The sequence below is a fragment of the Oncorhynchus gorbuscha genome, unplaced genomic scaffold, assembly GCF_021184085.1.
Source record: "Oncorhynchus gorbuscha isolate QuinsamMale2020 ecotype Even-year unplaced genomic scaffold, OgorEven_v1.0 Un_scaffold_695, whole genome shotgun sequence".
NCBI lineage: Eukaryota > Metazoa > Chordata > Actinopteri > Salmoniformes > Salmonidae > Oncorhynchus > Oncorhynchus gorbuscha.
Genome location: NW_025745769.1, coordinates 107119 through 130721, shown reverse-complemented (window position 1 = coordinate 130721; position 23603 = coordinate 107119). Strand labels below are relative to the sequence as shown.

Here is a 23603-nt window from a genome sequence, read left to right as displayed (position 1 = left end):
AAGGGCTATAAATAAATACATTTGAAAATTTGAGAGAGATACAGTATTTAAACATGATGCTGGCGTGGATGAATAAGGTTATCTAGCTCAGCAATAACAACCCTGATATCAATGAGTCAGATTATTGGGCTCGATCCCTCAAACTCAACTCTGGACCTCAAAGCCAGTTCCATTGCAGTTTGACATTGTTCCCCTCTAATCAGGGACTGATTTTGACCTGGGACACCAGGTGTGAGCAATTAATGATCAGGAAGAAGAGAAAACCAGCAGGCTCCGGACCTCGTGGGGTCAGAGTTGAGTATCTCTGATCTAGATCACTGTGATCAACAGCACAAGGCAGACAGACTTGGTACAGGAGGTTCACCTCGGGTTGCAAACTACCTGTAATATACCCTGTCTGACTGACCCTAGGTGTACGACTCCTGTCCTCCAGGTATACAGTCCAGCTGTATTCTCTTTCTTCCTGACACTACGTTGATTAATCAATGTTTGGCCAGTGAGAGCACACACCTGGTTCCTCGGGACTGGATCAGTCAGATCCAACTAATCAACTGCTCGCCAAGACCTTGATTGGTTGAATCAGACAAATTAGTGCTGGGCTGAAACAAAAGCCTGAATACCATAGTTGACCAGGTGCAGGCTTGGTGACTACTGACGCGTGTGTGTGTGGGTGTTGTGACTCACTGCTGAGGTCTTCTGTGGGGTGAGCTGGGCCTGGACCTTGTTGTAGTACTTCCTACAGTTGTGGTCTGAGGGGTCCATGTCTGGAGCGGAGCAGGACATAAAGACTGCCTCTGTTCTGGTGGAGGGGGCTGGGGGCGCCTCGTCCACTAGGAGTCCCTCTTCAACTCTGTCACAGATGCTGACACGTTAATGACACACTTGATCGCACATATATGTGCTGTAATGCACACAAACACCTACCTGTGGGGGTGCTCTGGTCCTCTCCTCCCTGCTCCTCCACTCCCAGATAGTCCTTCACCACCTGCCTCAGGGTTCTGTATGCCTCCACTGGCTCATCTGAACGCACGCACCACGCACACACACACACACACACACACACACACACACACACACACACACACACACACACACACACACACACACACACACACACACACACACACACACACACACACACACACACACACACACACACACACACACACACACACACGCCAGACTTTAGATTCTTTAGATAAATCTCTTGAAGTAACGGTCCAGCGTTTCCAGATTTCTCTGAAATATGACCTATCATTTATTACAATATGTGTGAAATAGTTTTCCTTACAAAATATGGTAATTAAGTATGTTAAAAAGCAGATTTTCTGGTTTGGAATGGTGTGGGCGTATACCGGTCATTAAAAATATTCAGGCGAGTAGGCCGCTGATTGGCTATATTAACCGGTAAGTAAATAGCAAGCATTTTTTAAATGGTCTGTTTGAGATACAAGTTTGAGGCGGGGGGGTTTCTTCTCTCTAATTTATGCTTTGGACACAAATACGAATAAAGGACACGCCAACAACATTATGTGGGTAAGAGATAAGAGAACTTTAAAAAATAAGATTTTCACTGGACAGTTGTAGGTAGTTTCTATAGGAACGTACATTTGGGTGTGGCCAGACATTTTTTGTTTCTTTATATGGTAGAACACAGGTCAACTCTGAATGCTTCAGTTGGTTCATGGAGTGAAAACCATCACAAGAACCATTAAAACCATGATAGACAACATGGGTATGCATCTACAGTACCAGTCAAAAGTTTGAACACACCTAGTCATTCCAGGGTTTTTCTTAATGTTTTACTATTTTCTACATTGTAGAATAATAGTGAAGTCATCATAACACATAATATAATAACACATATGGAATCCTGTCGTAACCAAAAAAGTGTTAAACAAATAAAAATATATCTTATTTTATATTTGAGATTCTTCGAAGTAGCCACCCTTTGCCTTGACAGCTTTGCACACTCTTGGCATTCTCTCAACCAGCTTCATGAGGTAGTCACCTGGAATGCATTTCAATTAACAGGTGTGCCTTGTTAAAAGTACATTTGTGGAATTTCATTCCTTCTTAATGCGTTTTTGCCAATTAGTTGTGTTGTGACAAGGTAGGGGTAGTATAGAGAAGATAGACTTATTTGGTAAAAGACCAAGTTCATATTATGGCAAGAACAGCTCAAATAAGCAAAGAGAAATGACAGTCCATCATTCATTAAAAGATATGAAGGTCACTCAATCTGGAAAATTTCAAGAACTGTGAAAGTTTCTTCAAGTGCAGTCGCAAAAACCATCAAGCGCTGATGAAGAAACTGGCTCTCATGAGGACCGCCACAGGAGAGGAAGACCCAGAGTTACCTCTGCTGCAGAGGATAAGTTCAGTAGAGTTACCAGCCTCAGAAACTGTAGCCCAAATAAATGCTTCACAGAGTTCAAGCAATAGACACATCTCAACATCAACTGTTCAGAGGAGACTGCATGATTGTCGAATTGCTGCAAAGAAACCACTACTAAAGGACACCAATAAGAAGAAGAGACTTGCTTGGGCCAAGAAACACAAGCAATGGACATTAGACCGGTGGAAATCTGTCCTTTGGTGTGATGAGTCCAAATTTGCGATTTATGGTTCCAACCACCTTGTCTTTGCAGAGCAGTGTAGGTGAATGGATGATCTCCGCATGTGTGGTTCCCACAGTGAAGCATGGAGGAGGAGATGTAATGGTGTTTTGCAGGTGACACCGTCTGTGATTTATTTAGAATTCAAGGCACACAACAAGCATGGCTCCCACAGCATTCTGCAGCCATACTCCATCCCATCTGGTTTGGGCTTAGTGGGACTATCATTTGTTTTTCAACAGGATAATGACCCAAAACACCTCCAGGCTGTGTAAGGGCTTTTTGACCAAGAAGGAGAGTGATAGAGTGCTGCATGAGAGGACCTGGCCTCCACCATCACCCGACCTCAACCCAATTGAGATAGTTTGGGATGAGTTGGACCACAGAGTGAAGGAAAAGCAGCCAACAAGTGCTCAGCACATGTGGGAACTCCTTCAAGACTGTTGGAAAAACATTCCTCATGAAGCTGGTTGAGAGAATGCCAAGAGTGTGAAAAGCTGTCATCAAGGCAAAGGGTGTCTAATTTGAAGAATCTAAAACAAATCAAAATATATTTAACACTTTTTTTGTTTACTACATGAAACCTGAAGTGTTATTTTATAGTGTTGATGTCTTCACTATTATTCTACAATGTAAAGAATAGTAAAAATAAAGAACTACCCTTGAATGAGTAGGTGTGTCCAAACGTTTGACTGGTGCTGTATGTGTGTTTCTATGTTATCCAGGAACAACGTGGAAGACAGCTTCCCTTTGAAGTACTATTATATATACCTGCAGTGGCTTCAAAGTATTCACACCTCTGGACTTTTTACACATTTCTTGTCTCGCGGCCTGAATTTAAAATAGATTCTATTCAGATTGTGTTACTGTTCTACACGCAATACCCCATAATGTATGTATGCCAGTGACACAACATCTGAATTGAATCCACTTTAAATTCAGCCAGTAACACAACAAAACGTGGAAAAGGTCAAGGGGTGTGTGTACCTGAGTGGTCTAGTTATAGTTTTCACCTCAATCGGCTTGAAAATCTATGGCAAGACTTGGAAATGGCTGTCAAGCAATGATCAGAAACCAACTTGACAGAGTTTGAAGAATTGTATAATGTGTAAATATTGTACAATCCAGGTGTGCAAAGCTCTTAGAGACCCAGAAATACTCAGCTGTAATCGCTGCCAAAGCTGATTCTAACATGTATTGACTCAGGGGTATGAATACTTGTGTAAATGAGATATTTCTATATTTCATAATCACATTTCTAAAAACACGTTTTGACTTTGTCATTAAGGGGTATTGTGTGTAAAAAAACAACACATTTAATTCATTTTGAATTCAGGCTGTAACACAACAAAATGTGGAATAAGTCAAGGGGTATGAATACTTTCTGAAGGGACTGCATACCTATATATCTATATTCTATATACTGGTCTGCATCATCATCAGCTACGTACCACAGGGGATGACGTTGTCGAAGAAGCCTGGGCGCTCTCTGTTGATCAGGGCGTATGTATCCACGCGGGCTACAGCCGTATCTATCTGGGTCTGGGTGTACAGAGCTCTGGTCCTCAGCCGCCTGCTGTACTGCTCCTTGTCTGTGGGGATCATCAGGACGTAACGTGGCTCAAAGTGGCTGTTCTTCAGACTGAACACACCCTGGGAGAACAGTACACAGAAAATGAGCCTTTCAATTTCCTGCTGCTATGTGAATGTGTGTGTGTGTTGACGCCCACCTCCAGCTCCATGTGCACACAGCAGGCCAGGCCCTCCCTGGCCACGTCTTCTATGGCCTCACGAGACAGACCATACCAGTGGCCCGCATACTGCATCGTCTGGAGGAATTTACCCTGAGAGAGAGAAGACAGACAATGGAAGAGCAGAGGGAGAAGGAAAGAAAGAGAGACAGACAGACAGAGGGAGACCGAGAGAGGGAGACCAGGGGGGAGACAAAAAGAAAGAAAACAAAAGTTAACAGAAAGCTGTAAGTTGTGACAGTCAACTATCGTGGGGTGCAACATTTACTTAGTTAAGAGTCAAATTCATATTCTAAAATGGAAGTGGTCTTCGATGGACCTACTGGGTCCTTCACGACCCCTGCTATGTCCAGAGAAGAGTAACAGCCGCAGCTATAATGTCCCCACCTGTGAGGTGAACACCTGACCCTGCAGTCAGGGGTACCATCACTTCCCCTGCTACCCTGTAGTTCACACAGCCGCTCCCTTTGACCCCTCGTCTACTTGCACCTGGGGCCGATACGCTCGGCATTACGATCCATCACGCTTTACGACCCTACGGACAGCTCTGAGGACTGTAGCCTACTCTCAAGGTAGGCTACACTTTTCCCAATATTCAGATAGAAATGGAACGAATTGGTAAGGCTCTCATGCCCACATTCTAGATATCACATTTCTAGTTGATGATCTGATATAAGTTGTGCCCTACTGACTATTGAGAGACTCCCTCAGGAGCTCGACACTTGTCATGCTTAACTTCACCCCCTACTTTTAGAGGGTTGGAAACCATCAGGCCCAAATTACAAAGCACCCTTATCGTTCCTCTGTTGACAGGCTAATTGGAACAATAAAACAAGCACAAGGACCTACTGATTGAGGCACATTTTCGGGATGGAGCTGCTGTGTGTGTGTGTGTGTGTGTGTGTGTGTGTGTGTGTGTGTGTGTGTGTGTGTGTGTGTGTGTGTGTGTGTGTGTGTGTGTGTGTGTGTGTGTGTGTGTGTGTGTGTGTGTGTGTGGTTGGGCATACGAGTCTGATGTACTGCGCATTGTGTGTAGATTGATGAAGATTTATTTGATCCATTTTAGAACAAGGCTGTAACGTAACAAAATGTGGAGAAGGTGAAGGGGTCTGAATACTTTCAGAATGCCCTGTATGTTTCTGTCTCCATCTGAAATGGTCTGACGTGGTCTGAATGATCCAGGGAGTCTGTGATGTATGTATGTGATAAGGGAGGAAGGGTCTCCACCTTCCTCTGTACTTTAGAGTGTGCACGGTTAGGATCCCCACTTCACCTGAGACACTACCTCTGTACACGGTTAGGATCCCCACTTCACCTGAGACACTACCTCTGTACTTTAGAGTGTGCACGGTTAGGATCCCCACTTCACATGAGATACTACCTCTGTACTTTAGAGTGTGCACGGTTAGGATCCCCACTTCACCTGAGACACTACCTCTGTACTTTAGAGTGTGCACGGTTAGGATCCCCACTTCACCTGAGACACTACCTCTGTACTTTAGAGTGTGCACGGTTAGGATCCCCACTTCACCTGAGACACTACCTCTGTACTTTAGAGTGTGCACAGTTAGGATCCCCACTTCAAAGGGTTTCCTCCTAATATCACTGTGAGAGAGATCTCTATTTATTAAGGCCCCATGGCGCTTACATATTTACCTTTAGGAAGACAAATGAATGGGCCTGAAGTTAAAAGAGGGTTGGCCGGGCAGGCATACTCTACAGTACCTCAGGCCCCCCGTGTAGGATATCTAGGACTTCTTCCTTTGGGAATATGGTAGAACTCTTGTGCTTTGAAGTGTCAAAAATGTTAGATATAAGGAAATATATTTAAGTAGCCAATAACGGAGTATGACATAACAATTGATTTACTGTCTTTTAGAGTTAAGAGAACTACTTACAAAACTTCAAACCAGAAGACTGTCTGGGCTACACACATTTGCACAAAATAAATTGCTGTCTGGATGAACAGCGCCTTCGGAAAGTATGCTGACCCTTGACTTGGTCCACGTTTTGTCAGGTTACAGCCTTTTTTTAAATGAATCTACCGGTACACACGATACCCCATAATGACAAAGAGAAAACAGATGTATGAAAAAAACACAACTGAAATATCACATCTACATACACTACCGTTCAAAGGTTTGGGGTCATTTAGAAATGTCCTTGTTTTCCATGAAAACATACATGAAATGAGTTGCAATATGAATAGGAAATATAGTCAAGACGTTGACAAGGTTTTATGATTTTTAATTGAAATAATAATTGTGTCCTTCAAACTTTGCTTTCATCAAAGAATCCTCCATTTGTAGCAATTACAGCCTTGCATACCTTTGGCATTCTAGTTGTCAATTTGTTGAGGTAATCTGAAGAGATTTCACCCCATGCTTCCTGAAGCACCTCCCACAAATTGGATTGGTTTGATGGGCCCTTCTTTCGAACCATAAGGTCAAGCTGCTCCCACAACGGATCAATAGGGTTGCGATCCAGTGACTGTGCTGGCCATTCCATTATAGACAGCTGACTGCTTCTTCCCTAAATAGTTATTGCATAGTTTGGAGCAGTGCTTTGGGTCATTGTCCTGTTGTAGGAGGAAATTGGCTCCAATTAAGCGCCATCCACAGGGTATGGCATGGCTTTGCAAAATGGAGTGATAGCCATACTTCTTCAAGATCCTTTTACCCTGTACAAATCTCCCACTTTACCAGCACCAAAGCACCCCCAGACCATCACATTGCCTCCACCATGATTGACAGATGGTGTCAACACTCCTCCAGCATCTTTTCATTTTTTCTGCATCTCACAAATGTTCTTCTTTGAGATCCGAACACTTTTATACAATCTTCCTCTGTCCAGTGCCTGTGTTCTTTTGCCCATCTTAATATATTATTTGTATTGGCCAGTCTGAGATATGTATTTTTCTTTGCAACTCTGCCTAGAAGGCCAGCATCCCAGAGTCGCCTCTTCACTGTTGATGTTGAGACTGGTGTTTTACGGTTACTATTTAATGAAGCTGCCAGTTAGGGACTTGTGAGGCATCTGTTTCTCAAACTAGACACTAATGTACTTGTCCTCTTGCTCAGTTGTGCACCAGGGCCTCCCACTCCACTTTCTATTCTGGTTAGAGCCAGTTTGCGCTGTTTTGTGAAGGGAGTAGTACACAGCGTTGTACCAGATCTTCAGTTTCGTGGCAATTTCTTGAATGGAATAGCCTTCATTTCTCAGAACAAGAAAAGACTGACGAGTTTCAGAAGAAAGTTCTTTGTTTCTGGCCATTTTGAGCCTGTAATCGAACCCACAAATGCTGATGCCCCAGATACTCAACTAGTCTATAGAAGGCCAGTTTTATTGCTTCTTTAATCCGCATAACAGTTTTCAACTGTGCTAACATAATTGCAAAAGGGGTTTCTAATGATCAATTAGCATTTTAAAAGGATAAACTTGGATTAGCTAACACAGCGTGCCATTGGAACACTGGAGTGGTGGTTGATATGCAGAAAAAAGAAAGAAAAATCTGCCTTTTCCAGCTACAATACTCATTTACAACATAAAAAATGTCAACACTGTATTTCTGATCAATTAGATGTTATGTTAATGGACAATTTGTTTAGCTTTTCTTTCAAAAACAAGGACATTTCTAAGTGACCCCAAACTTTTGAACGGTAGTGTAAGTATTCAGACCCTTTGATGAAGCGCCTTAGGCAGCAATTACAGCCCGAGTCTTCTTGGGTATGACGTTACAAGCTTGGCACACCTTTATTTGGGGAGTTTCTCCCATTCTTCTCTGCAGATCCTCTCAAGCTCAGTCAGGTTGGATGAGGAGCGTTGCTGCACAGCTATTTTCAGTTCTCTCTAGAGATGTTCGATTCAGTTCAAGACCGGGCTCTGGCTGGGATGGACATTGTCCCGAAGCCACTCCTGCGTTGTCTAGGCTGTGTGCTTAGGGTCATTGTCCTGTTGGAAGGTGAACATTCGCCCCAGTCTGAGGTCCTGAGCGCTCTGGAGCAGGTTTTCATCAAGGATCTCTCTGTACTTCGCTCTGTTCGTCTTTGCCTCAATCCGGAATAGTGTTCCGGTCCCTGCCGCTGAAAAACATCCCCACAGCATGATGCTGCCACCACCATGCTTCAGCATGGTCTTAGAGTCTTTGGGTGCCTTTTGGCAAACTAAAAGTGGGCTGTCATGTGCTTTTTAATGAGGAGTGGCTTCTGTCTGGCCACTCTACTATAAAGGCCTGAGTGCTGAAGAGATGGTTGTCTCCACAGAGGAACTCTAGAGCTCTGTCAGTGAGACCATCAGGTTCTTGGTCACTTCCCTGACCAAGGCCCTTCTCCCCCGATTGCTCAGTTTGGCCGGCGGCCAGCTCTAGGAAGAGTCTTGATGGTTCCAAACTTCTTCTATTTAAGAATAATGGAGGCCATTGTGTTCTTGGGGAACTTCAATGCTGCAGAAATGTTTTGGTACCCACCAAATCTGAGCCTCAACAAAATCCTGTCTCGGAGCTCTACAGACAATTCCTTCGACATCATGGCTTAGTTTTTTCTTATCTGACATGCACTGTCAACTGTGGGACCTTATATAGACAGGTGTGTGCCTTTCCAAATCATGTCTAATCAATTGAATTTACCACAGGGGAACTCCAATCAAGTTGTATAAACATCTCAAGGATGATCAATGGAAACAGGATGCACCTGAGCTCAATTTCGAGTCACAGAGCAAAGCGTCTGAATATTTATGTAAATCTTCCTTTTAATTTTTTTTTTTGTTTGTTGACATTTGCAAGAAATTCTCAAAACCTGTTTCGCTGCGTCATTATGAGGTATTGTGTGTAGATTTGTAAGGTTGTAACGTAGCAAAATGTGGAAAAAGTCAAGGGATTTGAATACTTTCCGAAGACACTATATTTAAATGCTGAAGTACGATGAAGATGTGGTGGTGTCATGGACAGGGCTAACCATGAATTGTTTAACCTTCACATTTTATCTTTACGAACGGAAAGAATTTAAATGAATCTGAGACTGACACACTATCAGTGTGTTTGAGGGGATCAGTTTGAGCAAACGAGGGGCAGAATCGCTGACGTTAACCAAACAATGGATGCAAGGTGATTTGTTGATCAGTAATTCTGCTCAATCACACAGCAACATAGTCAACCTCAAACATGTACCATGTGAATCATGTTCTGAAAGTCTTCCTCCGTGACAAAATGGTAGTCGCTCCCGTCCTCTTCCCCAAAGTAGGGACCCCTGGTGGTATGGCAGGTTCTGTGACAACAAGAGACAAATGGTTCCAATGACAATACAGCAATACATTCAAGCTAGCAACTCAACTTCATAGGTCATGTACACAGTTTAGCAGGTGTTACGGCTGCAGCGAACTGCTTATGTTCCTATCAATCAATGCAGTAAATGTCAACAAGCACACAATAATCCAACATTTCAAATAATCAAAAACTCCTAAGGATCATAATGGTATTGCAACACACAGAGACAGAATAACGGACAGACTAGACATATAGACAGACACATGCCACACACTCGCTTTGATGCACACAAGTGCACACACACACACCAACTCCACTACCCAGGTGAAGTGGAGCACTCCATGGCCACATCAACAGGTTCTTGTCATTTTGGAGGGGTAGGTATGTTAACTGTTTTTACGTTAGCTCTGCAGAGGACAGGGGCTGGTGGGGGTGGGATGGGGCGACCTCCCCTGGGTGCGGGGATGTAGAAGGAAGTGTGTGTGCGTGTGTCTGTGTGTAGAGCAGGGCTCTCCAAACATGTTCATGGAGAGCCACCCTCCTGGAGGATTTCACTCCAACCCTCATCTAGCGTACCTGATTCTAGTAATTAGGTGGTTGATCAACTGACTCAGGTTAGTTAAAACTGGTGTTGGAGTTAAAACCTACAGGAGGGTCGCTCTCCAGGAACAGGGTTTGGGTTCAAACCTACAGGAGGGTAGCTCTCCAGGAATAGGGTTGGAGTTAAAACCTACAGGAGGGTAGCTCTCCAGGAACAGGGTTGGAGTTAAAACCTACAGGAGGGTAGCTCTCCAGGAACAGGGTTGGAGTTAAAACCTACAGGAGGGTAGCTCTCCAGGAAGAGGGTTAAAACCTACAGGAGGGTAGATCTCCAGGAACAGAGTTTGGGTTAAAACCTACAGGAGGGTAGCTCTCCAGGATCAGGGTTGGAGTGAAAACCTACAGGAGGGTAGCTCTCCAGGAACAGGGTTGGAGTTAAAACCTACAGGAGGGTAGCTCTCCAGGAACAGAGTTTGGGTTAAAACCTACAGGAGGGGTACCTCTCCAGGATCAGGAGGGTTGGAGTGAAAACCAACTGGAGGGTAGCTCTCCAAGAACAGGGTTGAAGTTAAAACCTACAGGAGGGTGGCTCTCCAGGAAGAGGATTAAAACCTACAGGAGGGTACCTCTCCAATAACAGGGTTGGAGTTAAAACCTACAGGAGGGTGGCTCTCCAGGAACAGGGTTAAAACCTACAGGAGGGTAGCTCTCCAGGAACAGAGTTTGGGTTAAAACCTACAGGAGGGTAGCTCTCCAGGATCAGGGTTGGAGTGAAAACCTACAGGAGGGTAGCTCTCCAAGAACAGGGTTGGTGTGAAAACCTACAGGAGGGTAGCTCCCCAGGAACAGGGTTGGAGTGAAAACCAACTGGAGGGTAGCTCCCCAGGAACAGGGTTGGTGTGAAAACCAACTGGAGGGTAGCTCCCCAGGAACAGGGTTGGTGTGAAAACCAACTGGAGGGTAGCTCTCCAGGAACAGGGATAGAGAACCCTGGTTTCTATTAAAACCAGCGTAAGGTGAGAGCCATAGACAAGCCATGTCCAGCAGATGTTCTTTTGATTCTAGCTCTCCAGTGTTCGTGCTCTCTCTACCACTATTTACTGCTTCTAATTTCTTCTATTGCCCGTGGTAGGGGACCTTGTTATTTATCACTCCCCATTGCTCATGTGTTGGAAGTATTGACCATCTGGTGTAACAGTGTGGAACTATCATGTATCTATGGATGGGGAACCAGAGGGGATCCTGGTGAAATATATTTAGTACCATCCTAAACAATAACCCTAACCCTAGCCTTCACCTCTGTGACCAGGCCTTCACCTCTAGGCTAACCCTAGCCTTCACCTCTAGGCTAACCCTATCCTTCACCTCTAGGCTAACCCTAGCCTTCACCTCTGTGACCAGGCCTTCACCTCTAGGCTAACCCTAGCCTTCACCTCTGTGACCAGGCCTTCACCTCTAGGCTAACCCTAGCCTTCACCTCTAGGCTAACCCTAGCCTTCACCTCTAGGCTAACCCTAGCCTTCACCTCTAGGCTAACCCTAGCCTTCACCTCTAGGCTAACCCTAGCCTTCACCTCTAGGCTAACCCTAGCCTTCACCTCTGTGACCAGGCCTTCACCTCTAGGCTAACCCTAGCCTTCACCTCTAGGCTAACCCTAGCCTTCACCTCTAGGCTAACCCTAGCCTTCACCTCTAGGCTAACCCTAGCCTTCACCTCTAGGCTAACCCTAGCCTTCACCTCTAGGCTAACCCTAGCCTTCACCTCTAGGCTAACCCTAGCCTTCACCTCTAGGCTAACCCTAGCCTATACTCTAGGCTAACCCTAGACTTCACCTCTGTGACCAGGCCTTCTCATATTTAAGGTAACTGCATCCTTTGATAAAGTCTATTCCAATGAGCACAAAATCCGAGAAGCAAGCTGGCCAAAAGTAGTGCACTATATATGGAAAAGTGTGCTTTATGGATACACACAAGCCCCCAGAGTTTGGCCATAGCTTGCCAAAAGTAGTGCACTACAATGTAGGAAATAGGGTACCATTTGGCACTTGGGACTCACCCGTAGGCGAAGAAGTCGTTGAACTCTCGGCAGAGCTTGTGGGCCAGCTCTCTCTTCCCACAAGCCTGGGGTCCAGTCAACACCAGCATGGGGTAGGGAGAGTCAAGACTGGGCAGGGTGCTGGGACACACGCACACAGCAACACATGGATGACACAGTACACCATTTAGATAGAGACACCTGGAGAACACAGGAGAGCAGCACAAGGATAAAGAGTCTAGGAAGTACTTTACCATTGTTCAGGACAACAAGCCAATCAGAAAAATCAGATTTTTCTAGGCCAGGGGATAGGTCAGTTTCTATGATGTATAAATAGAGCATAAATGTTTCTTCATTTTTAAAGATTGCAAGCACAAGTTAATTTAGTATGTAAGCTTTATTTAGAATATTCATCAATGTCACAGCAGACATCGACTTCTGATTGGCTGAAAGTCGTGTTCTAAGGAGGGTAGTCCAGTCAGGGTAGTTGGCGGGTCGTGCTGTTTTTACCTATCGTAGATGACCTGGGGCTGCATCAGCTGGTATACCATGTGACTCATGTGTTCCCTGGCTGCCACCACCTCCAGAGGAGGGTCGTACTTGTTCACAGCAGACACCTGGAGAACACAGGGGGAGACGTTCATATGTAACAATGTTCACAGCAGACACCTGGAGAACACAGGGGGAGACGTTCATATGTAACAATGTTCACAGCAGACACCTGGAGAACACAGGGGGAGACGTTCATATGTAACAATGTTCACAGCAGACACCTGGAGAACACAGGGGGAGACGTTCATATGTAACAATGTTCACAGCAGACACCTGGAGAACACAGGGGGAGACGTTCATATGTCACATTGCCGATAAATATCTTACTTCAAGTCAGTCCTATCTAGAAGTAACGTACGTACAGTCAGAAGTTTACATACACCTCAGCCAAATACATTTAGACTCTGTTTTTCACAATTCCTGACATTTAATCCTAGTAACAATTCCCTCTTAGGTCAGTTAGGATCACCACTTTATTTTAAGAATGTGAAATGTCAGAATAATAGTAGAGAGAATAGAGAATTATTTATTTCAGCTTTTATTTCTTTCATCACATTCCCATTGGGTCAGAAGTTTACATACAATCAATTAATATTTGGTAGCATTGCCTTTAAATTGTTTAACTTGGGTCAAACATTTCAGGTAGCCTTCCACAAGCTTCCCACAATAAAAAAAAGTTTGGTGAATTTTGGCCCATTCCTCCTGACTGAGTCAGGTTTGTAGGCCTCCTTGCTCGCACACGCTTTTCAATTCTGCCCACACATATTCTATAGGATTGAGGTCAGGGCTTTTTGATGGCCACTCCAATACCTTGACTTTGTTGTCCTTAAGCCATTTTGCCACAACTTTGGAAGTATGCTTGGGGCCATTGTCCATTTGGAAGACCCATTTGTGACCAAGCTTTAACTTCCTGACTGATGTCTTGAGATGTTAGTTCAATATATCCACATAATGTTCCATCCTCATGATGCCATCTATTTTGTGAAGTGCACCAGTCCCTTCTGCAGCAAAGCACCCACACAACATGATGCTGCCACCCGGAACGTTCAGCTTGCAAGCCTCCCCCTTTTTCCTCTAAGCATAACGATGGTCATTATAGCCAAACAGTTCCAGTTTTTTTCTTCATGGTGGTTTTGGAGCAGTGGCTTATGTCGCTATAGGACTTGTTTTACTGTGGATATAGATACTTTTGTACCTGTTTCCTCCAGCATCTTCACAAGGTCCTTTTCTGCTGTTCTGGGATTGATTTGCACTTTTCGCACCAAAGTACGTTCATCTATAGGAAACAGAACACGTCTCGCTGTATGACGGCTGCATGGTCCCATGGTGTTCATACTTACGTACTATTGTGGTAGAGGAATGTGGAACCTTCAGGCATTTGGAAATTGCTCCCAAGGATGAACCAGACTTGTGGAGGTCTACAATTTATTTTCTGTGGTCTTGGCTGATTTCTTGATGTCAAGCAAAGAGGCACTGAGTTTGAAGGTAGGCCTTGAAATACATCCACAGTTACACCTCCAATTGACTCAAATGATGTCAATTAGCCTATCAGAAGCTTCTAAAGCCATGACATAATTTTCTGGAATTTTCCAAGCTGTTTAAAGGTACAGTCAACTTAGTGTATGTAAACTTCTGACCCACTGGAATTGTGATACAGTGAATTATAAGTGAAATAATCTGTCTGTAAACAATTGTTGGAAAAATTACTTGTGTCATGCACAACGTAGATGTCCTAACCGACTTGCCAAAGCTATAGTTTGTTAACAATAAATTTGTGGAGTTGTTGAAAAACGAGTTTAATGACTCCAACCTAAGTGTATGTAAACTTCAGACTTCAACTGTATCATTGACCTATATTATAAAACCTCTACAGATCCTGACAGATGACCACTGTTGACCACAGATGACCACAAACATACCAGGTTAGCATTCACTGTCCCAATTAGCAAAACATGCCACTCAGTTATTGATGCCCCTCCTCCACTTCCTATAGGCACAGTATTACACACAGGGATGGACATCTAATAGAACATTACCAAGCTAGCCCGAGATGCAGGAGAAATGTTATCTTTTCCATCTACGCCCAGCAGAATTTGGACCTACTGTAGGCTAGTATCAATTGTGGTCTACAAGCTAGCCGGCTGGCCAGCGCCAGAATACTAGCCAGCCGGCTGGCCAGCGCCAGAATAATAGCCAGCCGGCTGGCCAGCGCCAGAATAATAGCCAGCCGGCTGGCCAGCGCCAGTCTACTGGCCTGGCTGGCCAGTGACAGTCTACTAGCCATCTCATACATCCAACCTGCCTTCTCCTCTACTGTGACTTTCTCCTGGTCCAGGCCAGTCAGGTGTTGAAGGAGGAAGATCACTGCCAGTCTGTAGTCCAGTTGCTCCTGGGGTTGAAACAACAGTGAAAGAAGCAGCATGGACATGTCTATTGTCAGTACAGAGGAAGCAGACAGCATTAGGGAGCTAACTTGTTAGTTTAGTGATGTGTTCTGGGTGTAGGTGCAGTGCAGCTACCTGGACTAGGTTTCTCTGCAGATTCAGCTCCCGGAGCAGGCACAGGTCATGGATGTGTGTAGCCTCCTTGATTTCACTGATCTGAGAACAATATATCATACAGAAAAAAGATCAGATGCTTGGATCAAGAATAAATCCTTTAAAAACTATTAAAACTAAATGTAATACCACAGCCAATCTATCAGTTGATTCAGTGGAATAGCTTTATCACTCAGCTCCTGGTATACAGTCGCTAGGTGGTTTAGTGATACTGGCCATTGGTACCATGCAGACAGTGGCAGAGACCAGAGCAGGACATTAAGGAATGGACTGTGTCTCACCAGGTTCCTCTCCAGTTTGAGAAGAGAGCAGGACATTAAGGAATGGACTGTGTCTCACCTGGTTCCTCTCCAGTTTGAGAAGAGAGCAGTACATTAAGGAATGGACTGTGTCTCACCAGGTTTCTCTCCAGTTTGAGAAGAGAGTAGGACATTAAGGAATGGACTGTGTCTCACCAGGTTCCTCTCTAGTTTGACAGGAGAGCAGGACATTAAGGAATGGACTGTGTCTCACCAGGTTCCTCTCCAGTTTGACAGGAGAGCAGGACATTAAGGAATGGACTGTGTCTCACCAGGTTCCTCTCCAGTTTGACAGGAGAGCAGGACATTAAGGAATTAGGGAGGGTAACCAAGGTTGACAGGAGAGCAGGACATTAAGGAATGGACTGTGTCTCACCAGGTTACTCTCCAGTTTGAGAAGAGAGCAGGACATTAAGGAATGGACTGTGTCTCACCAGGTTTCTCTCCAGTTTGACAGGAGAGCATGACATTAAGGAATTAGGGAGGGTAACCAAGGTTGACAGGAGAGCAGGACATTAAGGAATGGACTGTGTCTCACCAGGTTACTCTCCAGGTTGATGGAGCCCAGCAGATGGAGATTCTGCAGGCCTGACAGACTGCTGATGCGGTTCAGAGACAGATCCAGGACCTGCAGGGTTCTCAGAGTCTCCAAATTCTCTATCTTCTCAATCTGATTCCCCCTCTGGATAGAGAGGACGTGATACATGACAAACACTGGGAATATGAATACCGTGTGGACAATACACACACATATTAATGAACTCATACAAGCTCACACACAACTCTCCCTCCTCCTACACACTAATGACGTTGCCCTCTTTTGCCCTCTTTGGACACAGGGAGTACCACCTCCCTAGCTCTGTACCATCTCTCTCTCTCCTACAACCAGGCTGCTGTGGTCAGAGATGTCGTAAATTATTTTTTTGTTGAATTTTTACACCTTTTTCTCCCCAATTTCGTGGTATCCAATTGTTAGTAGCTACTATCTTGTCTCATCGCTACAACTTCCGTACGGGCTCGGGAGAGACGATGGTTGAAAGTCATGCGTCCTCCGATACACAATCCAACCAAGCCGCACTGCTTCTGAACACAGCGCGCATCCAACCCCGAAGCCAGCCGCACCAATGTGCCGGAGGAAACACAGCGCACCTGGCAACCTTTGTTAGCGTGCACTGCGCCCGGCCCGCCACAGGAGCCGCTGGTGCTTGATGAGACAAGGATATCCCTACCGGCCAAACCCTCCCTAACCTGGATGACGCTAGGCCAATTGTGCGTCGCCCCACGGACCTCCCGGTCGCGGCCGGTTACGACAGAGCCTGGGCGCGAACCCAGAGTCTCGGTGGTACAGCTGGCAATGCAGTACAGCGCCCTTAACCACTGCGCCACCCGGGAGGCCGGTCGTAAATTCTGAGGGAAGATCCTGCCTCATGGCCAGACAGTATAGAGAGAGTGAGTTTTCATAGAGAGAACAAATGAATTTCTTCTTTCTCACAGAACTGGAGAACCAAACGACATTTATGTTCTGGAGAAGGTATAAAAGATCGGTGAAGAATCCAGCTACGACTGGTCCGTTTTGGACTGTTTAATGAAGGAAACTCCAATTCCCTAAAAAGTTTCACCAAGTCATTGGCACACTCCCAGAGGCACAGACAGGACCTGGCGTCATGAAACAGACTTTTTCTGTGTCCCAAATAAAACCACCACCTGGGTTTTCGATCACCAGACCGAGCTTACCTCAATTACGAGATGGCTAAAGGTTGCAAACCAGCTTACCACGAGAGGGCCAAGGTTTGAGTAGAGACCTGAGTATAAGCTAAGGTTTGAGTAGATGGCTGAATCTTTTATCCATACCACGTGGTTAAACTCTTAAGACTATCGATACCGACAGAATAACAACAAGTCTTTGATATTAATTACTAGTCTGCAGCTAGGAATTCGGTATCATTGAACGCGAAGACCGACAACCGCCGAAACATCCATCTATAATGACATGAATGAATGTCACTTTGAACTATCCATTCTAACCACGACAGAGAGAGGGAGGACAGACTCTCCAACAGAAACTAACTTTTCAATAGAGATCCCGATGACACACTGAGTGTAAATATATATATTGATTGCAATTGTTCCCGAATGAGTGAGCGTTCATGTGCAAAGGATTAGCATTTCAATTGTTATAATATTCAACTTTGTATTTCTGTGAATTACTTAGTTAGTAAATAAATGATTTTAAGACAATTGATGTATGGATGACTCATAGTGAAGACTGGGTTTGTGCAGATAACCAACACTTTACAACATTTGGAATGAGACTAACGTGAGGTAAATAATATTGAATTAATAAGAAGACTAATTGATATTAAAATATCAGAAAGTTATATTAGGAAAATTATAAGTTTGTAATCTGAATATTTTCCTTGGTGCCCCGACTTCCTAGTTACAGTGCCTTGCGAAAGTATTCGGCCCCCTTGAACTTTGCGACTTTTTGCCACATTTCAGGCTTCAAACATAAAGATATAAAACTGTATTTTTTTGTGAAGAATCAACAACAAGTGGGACACAATCATGAAGTGGAAAGACATTTATTGGATATTTCAAACTTTTTTAACAAATCAAAAACTGAAAAAATTGGGCGTGCAAAATGATTCAGCCCCTTTACTTTCAGTGCAGCAAACTCTCTCCAGAAGTTCAGTGAGGATCTCTGAATGATCCAATGTTGACCTAAATGACTAATGATGATAAATACAATCCACCTGTGTGTAATCAAGTCTCCGTATAAACGCACCTGCACTGTGATAGTCTCAGAGGTCCGTTAAAAGCGCAGAGAGCATCATGAAGAACAAGGAACACACCAGGCAGGACCAAGATACTGTTGTGAAGAAGTTTAAAGCCAGATTTGGATACAAAAAAGATTTCCCAAGCGTTAAACATCCCAAGGAGCACTGTGCAAGCAATAATATTGAAATGGAAGGAGTATCAGACCATTGCAAATCTACCAAGACCTGGCCGTCCCTCTAAACTTTCAGCTCATACAAGGAGAAGACTGATCAGAGATGCAGCTAAGAGGCCCATGATCACTCTGGATGAACTGCAGAGATCTACAGCTGAGGTGGGAGACTCTGTCCATAGGACAACAATCAGTCGTATATTGCACAAATCTGGCCTTTATGGAAGAGTGGCAAGAAGATAGCCATTTCTTAAAGATATCCATAAAAAGTGTTGTTTAAAGTTTGCCACAAGCCACCTGGGAGACACACCAAACATGTGGAAGAAGGTGCTCTGGTCAGATGAAACCAAAATTGAACTTTTTGGCAACAATGCAAAACGTTATGTTTGGCGTAAAAGCAACACAGCTCATCACCCTGAACACACCATCCCCACTGTCAAACATGGTGGTGGCAGAATCATGGTTTGGGCCTGCTTTTCTTCAGCAGGGACAGGGAAGATGGTTAAAATTGATGGGAAGATGGATGGAGCCAAATACAGGACCATTCTGGAAGAAAACCTAATGGAGTCTGCAGAAGACCTGAGACTGGGACGGAGATTAGTCTTCCAACAAGACAATGATCCAAAACATAAAGCAAAATCTACAATGGAATGGTTAAAAAATAAACATATCCAGGTGTTAGAATGGCCAAGTCAAAGTCCAGACCTGAATCCAATCGAGAATCTGTGGAAAGAACTGAAAACTGCTGTTCACAAATGCTCTCCATCCAACCTCACTGAGTCTCACTATCAGTCTCTCGATGTGCAAAACTGATAGAGACATACCCCAAGCGACTTACAGCTGTAATCGCAGCAAAAGGTGGTGCTACAAAGTATTAACTTAAGGGGGCTGAATAATTTTGCACGCCCAATTTTTCAGTTTTTGATTTGTTAAAAAAGTTTGAAACATCCAATAAATGTCGTTCCACTTCATGATTGTGTCCCACTTGTTGTTGATTCTTCACAAAAAAATACAGTTTTATATCTTTTGTTTGAAGCCTGAAATGTGGCAAAAGGTCGCAAAGTTCAAGGGGGCCGAATACTTTCGCAAGGCACTGTAATTACAGTTACATGATTAATCTGTTTAATCGCGTAATAATAATTACAGAGGGTTATTTGATAAATAAGTCTTCAGTTTTAATGATGCCAAAGACACGACAACACACACACGCCCATGTCACACGCACACACAGACACATACTCACCCCACCCTCACTAACAAAGTTAACATTGAGTGTTCCCTTCCCCATCTGTAAGGAGTATAAAACTTCTCCCTGAGATGTGTGTATGATTGACAGGCCAGCTCCAACGGTCTGGGTTGACAGGTGAGGAGTGACAGGTGAACAGCTGGCCAGACACTGATGTGGACATGCCAAAAGCACTACAGACCAGCCCTCCTCTCCTCTAGAACCCACAATCCCTCCTGCTCTGTAACAACCCATGCCCACCCCACCTTCCCCCTGCGTGGGCTGTCATTCAGGATCCAGCCCCCGCGGCCACCATGCCCTGCCCTCCTCCACTAGCCTTCCTGGCAGAGGGCTGCCGACAGCGGGGGACGGTGACCGCGCGGAGCCCTGGAAGCTCTCGAGGCCAGGGTGTGATGGGCTGAGAGGAGGCTGGCTGACAGGTAGCACGCTGTTAGGGAGCGGGGCTGGGCAGGAGAGGGCCGAGAGGGAAGGGGGAGGGGAGATGGAGACAGAGGCTGGTTCCCTGGTTGACAGGGATGCTATGGAGGGGTGAGGAAATAAGAGAGGGGGGGAATGGAGACAGCGGCTGGTTCCCTGGTTGACAGGGATGCTATGGAGGGGTGAGGGAATAAGAGAGGAGAGGAGGGGGTGGAGACAGCGGCTGGTTCCCTGGTTGACAGGGATGCTATGGAGGGGTGAGGGAATAAGAGAGGAGAGGAGGGGGAGATGGAGACAGCGGCTGGTTCCCTGGTTGACAGGGATGCTATGGAGGGGTGAGGGAATAAGAGAGGAGAGGAGGGGGGGGGAGATGGAGACAGCGGCTGGTTCCCTGGTTGACAGGGATGCTATGGAGGGGTGAGGGAATAAGAGAGGAGAGGGGGGGGGGACAGGGTCCAGGCTTGCTCACACCGCCGGCAGCTGGTCCCAGAGGGGAGGGTGGAAGCGGACAGGGGACACGGCTACATCGTGCTGACGATGAGGAATCACTTTGATAAAGGACACCAGCATCCATCAGAGAGGGAGAGGGAAGGGTCTGGAGGCCCGCTGGCACAGCCATATGGTGGCTCTCACACTGGAGCCCATGTCTGTGTGTCTTTGAAAAGCTGAAGCTCAATTATGTCTGTGCTTTAAATATGAGACAGGAGAGAGGGGGTAGGGGAGAGTTAAAAATACACCACCTGCTGTCATCATGTTTGAAGAGAAATCAGTGCTCAAATATTGTGTGTAGCATAACTGGCACCATACTGGGAGGAATAACCTTTTAGAAAAGCCATGACGTAATGGAAGATTGTAAACACCAGGAAGGGACATCAAGGTGAAAACAGAGAACAACTGATTCACAGGAAAAGACTTGTGTCCTAGTCGGTAGACCATATTAAATCAACCACAAGACCAACCACTAACCACAGTACTGATGAGCTTAGAGAGCTGCGTCTATACAACCGGATGGGCATATTCATATATGAGCATAACGCATGGTAAAATATTATCTTTAAGAATCAAATTATTCAACAAACACACACGCAATGTAATTATTCATGTAACATCTCCATATATAAACACACATGAAAAGTGATTTGTAAGTCGCTCTGGATAAGAGCGTCTGCTAAATGACTTAAATGTAAATGTAAATGGAATAATTCAAGATGCGGGTGAATGAGTTAGGACCAACCAGACAGAGGTCTTTGATTGGCAGGTTGTCCAGGCCACTGATACAGGAGATCTTGTTGTGTGCCAGGCTGAGGTGTGTGAGGCTGGCACAATGCAGCAGACCACCGATCTCAGTGAAACAGTTGTCTATCCAGAACGGGCACACGTTAAGAATGGTATACAATGAGGAAGTAGTCTAGATAAGAACTCGACATGTATGTGTGTCTGTGTAAATAAGGATACAGTCCAGATTCAGTTTACTCAAAGACGAGTAGGCTGACAAATGTGTCATCACTGACATCTGGTTATGGGAAAAGTTAACCTCCTGCGGAATACAACAAACGTGAATAATGAATCAAGTGGACCAATCTTTAAATGCTTTTTACAATGAAGACATATGAAAATAAACAACCAAATGCATGTATAGTATGACACATTCTACTAGTACTGTTTAACTCACTGATAAACAATACGAAGAAGTCAACCCTGGTAAGTTCCTTGTCATTCCAGGGTAGGTAATACTTAGTAAGCATATGGAAGGACACTGCAGTATAAATGGTCTATGATGATTGGAACCCATCTTCTGGGACTACAGGCTGCAAGAAACCCCAAGCCACAAATCAAGCGTTGTCTTATCCTGTCTGTTGAAGGTCCCACCTTGAGGTTCCTGGGTGGCTGGAATCCAAAGAAGTCGGTGAGTTGGTTGTGGGAGGCATCCAGGATGATGAGATACGGCATGTGGCTGACACAGGATACATCTACCAGTCAACATACATTAGGTGAGTCAGGAGAGTCGGGCGAGCAGAGGGGAGACATGGCAACCCCTGACACACAACTGTTATTATTCAAACCAGAAGCCTAGAAGTTACAAGGGCACCGATGAGAAGTGAACCATTGTTTAATTCATTAGGCTAATCAAGCTACATTTTCTATATCAGTAATTAGAATCATAACAAGGCGTACAGCGCATTTGTTAATATGAGACACACACACACCTTTTATTTTGTTGTAAGGAAGTTCTAGCTTTTGAAGGTGGACGTAATTGCAAAGGATGGAGACATTATTCAGATTTCGACCCTGGATGGAGACATATTCGAAATTGAATTCCACTTGACATAGAAAACAAAACAAGTTAAGAAATGCAACAGAAATGGAAAGTAAACAGATTTGTTAGATACTCTTCCGTGAAAAGTCTGATGGTAAACAGTTACTCATGTAAAGCATATTATCAGCGATTGATGGGGTTACACTATCAACCTGAAGTGTGTGTGTGTGTGTGTGTTGTGTGTGTTCTTACGGGTGCAGAGAGGAACTGGTAGACATGCTCTAGTCCTGTGGCAGAGTGTCCCAGGTTGGATAAACAGCTGGAAACTTCCTCTTCAGTCAACACACCATCGTGTTTCTGTATGAGACATAGCTACATCAAAACATGTTGCAGTACACAATAGAACACGTCATGCACTGCCAATGCATTGTTTTTATGCACCAAACTTCTGTTATCATGAAACTCCCGAGTAGAAAGAGAGAAGTTGCTTGCATCCTGAAAGTAATTAACAGAAACAGCGTGTTACTCACCAAGCCCCATCTGACTAAAGCAGTTAGCATCTTTATGCATTTAGCTGTTACCCCAAGCTTCCTCCCTTACCTCCATTGTCTTCTCCTCCTTCTCTTCCTCGGAGGTTGAAAACGTGTCTGCACACGGCTGATGAACCGCAGCAGGAAATGGTTGCGCATCAGTGGTCTCCTGTGTCACTGACTCATGAGGGTAGCAAATGGGTGACCCAGAGGAATACTGGGGCGATGTTTGCTTCCCGATATCTTGCAAATTGGAAATGGTCGAAGTAGAAGACATTTTGGATTAAATTGTTTGGCATGAGAATACTTTGGGGATATTTTTACTTACTAATTAGCCTAGGTAGGCAGCTATTTTGAAAGTTGGCTCAGCTGGAGCAGATAGCGTTCTCTGTTGCTTAGTAACGAAGACGAAGCGTCAGTAGGTGAATTGAACTGTGGGAGATGTCGTTTTTGATTAATTTACTTCCCAACAGTTCATAAAATCTTTCAAACCCTGGTTCCCAGGTTCCACCGTCTGGAAAAAGTAATATATTCATGCATTTTCATTTTAGTGTGCCGAGACAAATATTAGCCATTAAATCTTCTACTAACTTT

General features: G+C 44.7%; 1 protein-coding gene across 1 annotated transcript; it reads right to left on the bottom strand.

The window, feature by feature from the left end:
- Positions 1–830: 830 nt before the first annotated feature.
- Positions 831–23410, bottom strand: LOC124019848 (leucine-rich repeat and guanylate kinase domain-containing protein-like). Its single transcript, XM_046335284.1, has 16 exons — positions 23080–23410; positions 22732–22836; positions 22430–22511; positions 22092–22192; positions 21678–21759; positions 21457–21581; positions 16151–16294; positions 15275–15355; positions 15058–15144; positions 12714–12820; positions 12225–12344; positions 9534–9630; positions 4349–4462; positions 4070–4271; positions 925–1020; positions 831–850 (listed from the first exon to the last, which is right to left on the bottom strand). The coding sequence occupies exons 1-16, from the start codon at positions 23284–23286 to the stop codon at positions 831–833; spliced, it is 1770 nt and encodes a 589-aa protein (XP_046191240.1). The 5' UTR covers positions 23287–23410.
- Positions 23411–23603: the final 193 nt, after the last annotated feature.